The sequence below is a fragment of the Battus philenor genome, unplaced genomic scaffold (genome assembly GCF_028537555.1).
Source record: "Battus philenor isolate CCGP_79_NKW_IND1 unplaced genomic scaffold, ilBatPhil1.0.hap1 SCAF_27, whole genome shotgun sequence".
Classification (NCBI taxonomy): Eukaryota; Metazoa; Arthropoda; class Insecta; order Lepidoptera; family Papilionidae; genus Battus; species Battus philenor.
Window position 1 is genome coordinate 300,569 of NW_027181690.1, and position 9,165 is coordinate 309,733.

The following is a 9,165-nucleotide window of genomic DNA, read 5'->3' on the forward strand; positions in this document are numbered from 1 at the left end:
AGCAGGCCCAACTGCTCGTTCGCGATATAACTGTGGGTAGAATCCCGCGAGCCATGACCCTATTTGTTATAATTTGTACGCGGGCATCTAGTGAGTGCATAAATAAAACAGTGCAATCAGTGAGAGTATTTATTCATTCACAAAATGATGAACATTCGTCAGGGACGTGAACACAACGAGATCGCCAATAAAATACAATAATACCCTCAGAGTATTGAAATAAAAGTTCGGAATACAATAGTGACGTCACAGTAATAGATTAGGCCTCGTGAAATCGATGTTACAGGTAAACAAATCTTTTTAAATAACTTATATCCATTATAGTTTATTCTTACAAATAATAATACATCAAAATGTATATTTTTAACAAAAAATTATGGTTGTGATTATACAATGAAAACTTTCTAAGCTTATGTTTCCTATAAAAATCATACATCGACTAGACATTTGTAGCTCGCGCTCATAAAGCTTGACTGTCTAGTCTTGTGAATATTTTTATTAAAATATCTTAACTGCGTTGACTTAATATGGTGCACGAAGGAGTTCATTCTATAAATCACAAACAACAGTACGAGACCTTATCAGCCATTGCATACGGTTAAAATAAAATTCAAAAACGACAGTCCACATTTTAGGCAAGTGAAGCAATAAATAAATTTCTACATCACTAAAAGACCACGCGAAATAAATCAAACGAGAAACGTAATTTAGTACTGGGCACTACGTTTGAAACGAATTGTCAACACACCATCCACACTGAGCAGTAAACGACGCAGCTAATTTGTAATATTTGAATATCATAATGTCCGATGCACAAATCACTGGCAGTATTCATTAAACGCACATTTTCACGCTTAGTCGGAACGCGGGGAATACCCTATCTCGCCGCGGACGCGGCGCGAGCTGTTGCAGCCCCTTGGATTTATCAGTTTTTTTTATTTTTACTTACCACTATCTAATTACAAAAGTAATTCTTTTAAGGCATTAGTTCATAATACCTAAGAGGGGATCCAAAAAATGAATCTGCTTTTAATAGCGAAGAACTAAAATGTTGGCTTTACTTCACTTTTTCTGGCAGGAAATTTTGACGGGCAAATCTTGTTTTTGACATTCACTTTTTTTCTCGATAACTTGATTTGGAGTTTGGGACTCGGCTTCAGCCCAAATTTCCATCTTTATGTATTATTTTTACATATTTTTGTCAAATTTTGGAAATATGGTAGAGATGTAACTGCAGGGGATTCACCGGAACCAAATAAACTTTGCAAGTGGTGTAGAGGTTACACGGTCAAATTATTTTAAAGTCTATTACCTCAGAATATATAAGTAACTCTTGAACATCAGAATAATAAAGTTTTTTGTTTTTTAATTCCGATAACTATTAATATATTTAAACTACGCTATTATTAAATAAAAAACTTTTTTTTGTTTATCCATTGTTACCAGGGGAGGGTCGCAGATAGTGTTACGGTTTAGAAAAGCAAAATTTCAGCTTACATATCCTACGAATTTTTTGAGTAATGAAACCAATAACTCTACCAAACTTCTAGTTTCTATTTTTAATTTCTGTATTATCTGTTGAACCTTACTTTTGTGAATCAATATATCATTTTGCTTTCTCGGAAACGTTACATTAAGATCAATGTTAATGTTTTATTAAAATCGATTCACAAAGATGTTTCGATGTTTGTTAGTAAATAACTGTGACTTGCTAAAAAAATATGTAAAAATGATACATACATACACGTATATCTCCATTATCTACCTTTCGTTGCTGGATTAATAATTACTGCTCGATCTGTAGTGCTACCGAAACCGCTGTACCGCGCCCGGAGACTTAGCGCGGCGAAATTGGAACGGGTGTCGGCTACTCCGTTCCGTCAGATGTCAACGCTGCCATTGCATGCTATTTCGACTTCAACTGTTCAAATAAATCTTTATCTTACATTTCCTTCGTGCATCGGACATTCTTACCGATATATGTTTTTTTTTTTAAACTAGACTATCACATTTGTCAACAACCACTAAGGTACCACAGATCTAATATAACACCAGTCTAATATTATTTATCTAAGTCTATACAATTACGTATATACTGCGGACTAAACATCGGATAAGTTAAGAAAATATATGGCAGGAATGTGTAAATACGATTGTTAGTAATGTTAAAAAGAATTTAAATTTCACCGAAATTTATTTCTACCTTCATTACAACAGAAGTTGTTCATCGCGCACTAGATACGCAAATTTAACCGCTCCAAAAATATTAAAAGATTTTTTTCTTTCAATATTTTTCTCCTAAATTGTTTTATAATAAATATATAGTCTTACATAATCCGTAGGCATCTTCAATAAAATTGTTTTACAATATTCGCCGGACAGAATCAATACCAGAAAACGTACAAATAATTTCTTAAGTTAGTAATAACAAAGAAATAATGCGTCTACAAGACGTCAAAATGTCAGTCGCTATCTGTCATCTGCGCGATGCGGACGTGTTCACTTATTTGTTCCGGCTTTCGATTTAACCGTTATTTTGACGTATTCTTGCATTGATTCCTGTTTTACCTGTCTTGGTGTGTTTCTCGGACTTTAATTCGTAATTTGAAACAACTCTATATTAACTTTATCAGGCGAATATAATGCAAAGTTGTAAAATTAAAGCAGCACTGAACATAGAAACAAATTCGTGTACATTTTTTATTTTCAACTTATTAGATTGTAACCACAAAAAGCAGGTTACAGATAAATAAATTTAAAAAAAATGTACGTAAAACTGAATTAAAAGATTCTCGTAAAAGTAAAATTTATAATACCGGCATTTGATTTGGCATTTTGAAAATATAAACCTTTTATTAACAATCAAGGTTTTAATTGCTTGTCTAAAGAAGTAGTGGGCGGAAATACCGCTATTGCAACCGACGGTCGTTGGGTTCGGAAAGTTCTAGAGTGGCAGCCACGAGCCCGTAGACGTGGCGTGGGGACTCCACAAGTGGACCAAAGAGACAGCTCGCCTTAGTTAGCGCGCCACGTCTATCGGCTGAGGTGATGATGAAGATGTACGTTTTAATGATACATACCTTAAATATGTACTAGATGTACTTACACCGACATTTACACTAACTAACTTTATATTCGACGTGCCAAATCAAATGCCGGGTACTATTTTGAAGTCAAATGCGTCAACATGAAAAATACGTAAAATAAACATTTACAACAATTGATTACAGGGTTTCAACATTTTGAAAAGTGGAATGTAAAATTAAATTCACAAATCAGAAATATATGATTTGAATTGTTTCAGATATGCACTGGTATTTAGATAAGAGACAAATTAATTTGCTTTGTAATTTTCTGACCAATAATGGATTTTGGTAGTATTAAAAAAATATCCAAATTGTTTCATGAGCTAGCAACACTTTCGAGTATAAACAGAAAATACTCTATTGAAAATATCAGTTACAAATATTCATTAGTTTTTTTAATACCTTCAATGAACCAAGCTTTTTACTATATGTTTATAGGTTTCTTTATTTATTTTCTATATAATATGCAGTGTGTAACAACTGACGGATCAAACATGGCTCGGGGAATAATATCTTGTATTGCCAGTCAAATAAAATCAGAAATTATTTCAAATTAAACCTGGTAGTCTTAAGTTTAGAGAAAAATAAGTTACGTGATTTTTTTACAGCCCCTCAAATTCCCGAATTATTTTTATATTTAGCTTAGCTAAAAAAAAATATTCATAACATTCTTATTTCATAACATTTTTGATACAGCATTAATTATCTATGAGGCCAGAAGTCACCGACTCTCTAAAGGAATGGGATATGTAAAAAAATTACAACCGACCCTTTGAAAATTGCTGGGCAAACATGGGTGTGAAATACATAGGTTTGAAGTCCTCCACCCCTGGACCATGTTTGGCCCGTCGTATTACGCCTGTTCATTTATGAAGGTTATTATCAATTTGATTTGATGCATATCTATATTAGTACATCATGCATTTTTTATTCATTTATACAAATTCATTCTCTAATATATTTCTGTTAGCAACTCCTTTGTTATGTGATGCTTAAACTTACATTTGGCTTTACATTCCATTATCGGGTTTCAATTTAATGAAACATATTTGTATTGGAATGAATTCCATTTTCAGCAAACCGTCCAAATTATAAAAAAAATCTTTTTCATATACTTGTAATGAAACCTCTTCGTTGGTTTTTTTTTTAACGTGACAGTTGACAATTTTTAAAATTGTGACATTTATTGCTTTCAACTACATCGAAGTAATTCGTGTCTGTTATTGAACAAGTAAGTTGGTTATGAGTTAACATTTGGCTCGACGATCGCAAGCTCGTCCTCTTCGCCGGACGTGTTCGTCTTGGTGTCGAACTGGCCGGCGTTGGCTTCGGAGGAGCCGTTGCTGGACTCGTGCGACCTCGGACTGATGCTCGTCTTCCTCACGTACAGCACGTTGGAGCTCACCCTCGCGCTGTGCTCCCCCGCGTACGGGCCGTACGCGCTGCCGTCTGATATCCGGTTCAGTTTGTGTATTTGCTCCCTCAACTCACAAACCTGACTGTACAACTTTTTATTTTCACGCAAAATGGCCACGTTTTCTGTTTCCAACAATTCCCTTTTGCTCCACTGTATCGTGTTTTCCGATTTTAACCTCTCTATTTCCATTTTCAATTCTGCAATCCTCTCCTCGAGCACTTGTTTAGCTGCAATCTCGTCCTGCAGCTCGTTCTGCAACCTCTCCACTTCGCTGTGACTAGACTCTGTAGACCCCAAGGTTCTGTCGTTATGCGTGAGTTCCATCTTTGTGTGATGCAGCTCTGCCGTTAGACTCTCGACCTTCGTTAGTAGGAACGCCCTCTGATCCTTCTCACTCTGCAGGCTCTTGCACGTCTCGTCCAACCGTAACCTCATTTCGCTTAGTTTATTAGCTAGAACGTTGTCCACGTTGGAAAATTTATGAGAATCCAACGAGGCTCTTTGCCTTATTGACGGTTCATTTGGAGACACGTAACCTACGTTCTTCCTCCTCAGTTCCACACCGTCGTCCGCCGTCAGGTCCGCCGATACTATTCTACTCTCACCGATACTTAGTAGTTTCTCGTTATCTCGTTTCAGTTCCGTTAGACTCTGTTCCATTTCATTCTTCTCTGTTCTTATTGACGCGAGTTCTTTTGTCAGCATATCGACTTTGTTTTTTAATTGTTTAGCTTCTTCCCTAGCTTTGTTGCGCTCGTTCCTTACCTTGGACCACTTCTCCCGCCAGTTGGCTGTGCAGTCGGACCACCATCGCATAGTTTTTTCCATTTGCGACGCCCTGGCGCGAGCTTCGTCCAGCTCCCGTTGGTAGAGCGCTTCCTTGGCTTCCCAGTCTGTGTTTGTGTACCGCATGGAGCCTTCTTGGTCGCGGTTACGCCGGTGGCTTCCTCCGTGTGAACTTTGAGCCATTTTTCATTTGTATACCTACAAAAATAAAAAATCTGATTTTTATTCATCATCATGTCAGTCACCATATAGTCCCTACTGCTGGCCTCACCTGATCATCACTATGACCGGTGCAGGACCTGCCCGCATCCGGACACTTCCCGTGACAATAACTATGTCATTGGTTCACCTACTGTTGGCTTTTTTTATTATTACAAATCTTAGCAAAAAAATGCAAGTCTTTTTTAAATATATAATGTGTTCAAAATAGAATATCAAAGTCTAGGAGATTTTTACAATTATAGATATATCATAAATACTTTTCAGGATCATGTCTACTTGCCCCAAACCCACTCCGAACCCATGTCCCACACCAGTCTGTCCCCCACCACCACCAAAGCCACCGTGCCTGGTTAAGCCTGTCATGCGTGGACTACACTGGACACAGACACAGCGGATTTTGAAACAAGCTCTTTGCCTGTCAATCTTGGGCGGCATGTCTTATTACGCATTCGTGGCTCTACCGAGACGAAGAAAATATCATGAATACTATTTGTAAGTGTTATTTTTAGTATTAACAATTTTTTATCTTAAGCAGAAGTAATTTGTAATATTCACTCATACATATCAGCAAATAGACACCCATTGCCTCTTCCAAAGTCAGTAACTATGTCATTGGTAAATCTAGTGAGGGATCTACCCATGATGCATCCACCAGCTTACAGGAAATTTGTGATAAACACACGTTTTCTGACCGTAACCCAATGATCAGGCCAAATTCTAGTTCAGCTCAGAGCCATAAAGAGGGCTGCGCCCGGGATTTTACTACAATATTGAATATAAATAGTCATAGTTCAGCAAATTGGCAAGTATCCATGGGCAGATAGCATACAGAAGAATTGGCCACTGAGGCATAAAGGTTCTGCACTGGAGACACAAATCATCAAATGCAGCATAGGATGTCCATCCACATAGTAGACTAACTAACTTGAGGTTGATGGAATATGCTGGATGTAGATCCCTTCATGATAGAAATCAATGATGGAGCCCTATATATAGCAATGGATATCTTAGTTGAAATGTTGATTAGTTCAAAAAAGTATGGACCAGATACTGCATCCTGTTTATCCAAATCTAATAAATTATTTCTAAACATCTAGTCATTTGAAGAGTTTGCTCTTAAATACATCACTATACTGATTGATTCAACCTTAAATAACTTGTTCTATGAAGGATACGCCTTCTATTCAGTTAATGTTTTTGAATTTATTTTAAGACCTGGTAAAGGCCTGTTATTCGGCTTAAATATTTCATGGAAGTCTAACATATATAATGTAATTCACTTATGTCATGGATTCAATTGATAAATTAATACTTTTTAATAAGTAGTGCATCTCTGACGATAAAGCATTGAATGGGTTGGTTTCTTAATGTTAAGAAGACAAACAGTTTACCCTATATAGCTCAAAAGTCATCAAAATTATATAGTCATTTTGATCATTTTTAGGCAATTTAATTAAAGTTAAAAAGGACCAATATTTATCCAAACACAGAGTGGCACTAATTGGTGTAACATAACTCCTGAAGATGCCCCATGGAGGGGTGAAACATGTGTTGAGTGATTTGACGGTGGCAGTTGTGTAATTCACATTGTTTGCCGAATGCGCATTTATCAGCGGGCTGGCGGGCGGTGCTTTGTTGCACGACTACCACTGCATGTGCGGAAGTGGCTAAATATTGGTTCTTTTCTCACTTAGGATGAACTTCCGCAAGATAACGCCTAATTCCATAAAAAAAATTCATTACAAGACATTTATTACAAATTACAACTTACTAGTAAATACAAGGATTACCATTACATACATTACACTTTTTCTAATTAGAATTAAAAATAAGTTAAAACTGCTTACTAGAAAAACCTAGTGTTAACTATACCTAAAAGCTAAAGGAATGATTGTATAGCTTTATTGTCAGCAAAACATTTTAAAGTTTTTGCACCTATTTCTGATCATCTTGTACAACTATTATGAAATATGTAACATTAATATTTTTTTTTAATGGAACATGATAAGCCATTAACTTCTAACTGTACAAACTCTGCATGGACAGATGGTAAACTAATAAATTTAAATTTTGAAAAAAATTATATTTGTATATTTTAATATGTAGTAATATCAATTATGAAAATGTTCTTTCTTACTATTTTATTTATTATTTTTAAACCATTGATTTTTGTGTTGGTGTGCCATGAATTAACCGACAGCAAATATGTTATACATCCACCTCTGTAAACCTTTTACTCCCAAATTAATCACCATGTATACTAAACATTATTACTTAGTTTATACAAAAGCAATTTTAAGAATCAAAGTATTTATCTTTATTATAAACCACAACAGCATCAAGTAAAAGTAAATTATTTTTTGGATAACATATACTTATGATCCACCCTTATATATTATCTATATTGTTGTATAAATATTGCTATTAGTGAAATACAAAATTAAAAAGAGTGTAGATTATGGGAAACCAATATATAATAGTGATGGCTAATTGAACATTAGTGTCCCTATGAAACATATTTGAAATATAAAAATTTAATTTTTAGTTTGGTAAGTAAAATATAAAATGTATTTCACTACTTTCTATGAGCTATAACAGTACAAGCCCTGGTTGTTTGGTTTTTCGCTTATTTGCCATCATTATTGTGTTATATTGCTGTTAAAATACAGCGGCAAATATAATTTTGCTGTTAGATTACTTAATAACATTTATATTTTTAGTACAACACTAGTTTAGTTTGTGATAGAGTAGGCACACAAATAATTTGCGCATACGTGTATACGATTGTCAGTAAAGTTTCTTATCGAATTTACATCCCCTGTTCAATAATAAACGAATGTGCTGTAATATAACAGCATACATTTTAAAGTAGTAAAAGCTACAATATTATAACATAACAAGAATTTTTTAATTACGTATATTAACATAACTTTAGCAAATAGTTCGTAAACATACCTTGATATGAAGTTAAGCACAAACACAATTATAAATTTGTAAATTTCGGTTACATTTATTTGCAAAAAGGTTTATGTTGTCAATTACTTTCACTTGACTCAATTTTATGATTCCATAAATTACAAACACCAAATGCCAATTCCGACAGATCCAAGAGACAAAAAACCAGGGTATGTAACATTTAGATTAAAAAGTCTTTTACGTGGTTATCATTATAAGCCATTACTCAATATGAATTTTTAATTAATATTTTCATATTGACCTTTCATACAAACTTACATGTTTTTTTTTGTAAGTATGGCTTATTATGATTTACCTTACATTGCATTCAGAACATTCAGTTGTATAATGTTACGGTACCTTCTTCCATAAGTTGTTGATAAAATGCATAATAAACTAAAATTATTATTTTTACTTATTTTTAGAAAGGGTGAATTTTCTGATTGGGAGGATGAAATGGCTAGGAAGGGTTTATTCCAATCAGTACCAGTACGAACTCAAAATTGAAGAAAAATGTCGAAAAGTTATGTATTACATACTATGTTATTATGTGAAACAATAATTTTCTAATTATATTTTGAATTAAAACTTGAAGTTTTATTTTAAATAGTTATCACCATAAAAACAGGAAGTGAATCGTGTCCTCACGTTTCATGGCGGCAGCCAATCAAATTTTTTGATATTTTTACATAAACACGG

The 9,165-nt window shown here is 34.5% G+C and overlaps 1 protein-coding gene across 1 annotated transcript; it reads right to left on the reverse strand.

Annotated features, from left to right (window-relative positions):
- Nucleotides 1–3,884: 3,884 nt before the first annotated feature.
- LOC137925514 (coiled-coil domain-containing protein 102A-like) lies at nt 3,885–8,549 on the reverse strand. The gene is made up of 2 exons (XM_068768970.1): nt 8,467–8,549; nt 3,885–5,487 (listed from the first exon to the last, which is right to left on the reverse strand). Exon 2 carries the CDS (start codon nt 5,470–5,472, stop codon nt 4,327–4,329), a length of 1,146 nt encoding a protein of 381 aa, XP_068625071.1. The 5' UTR covers nt 5,473–5,487; nt 8,467–8,549; the 3' UTR covers nt 3,885–4,326.
- Between the last annotated feature and the right edge of the window lie 616 nt (nt 8,550–9,165).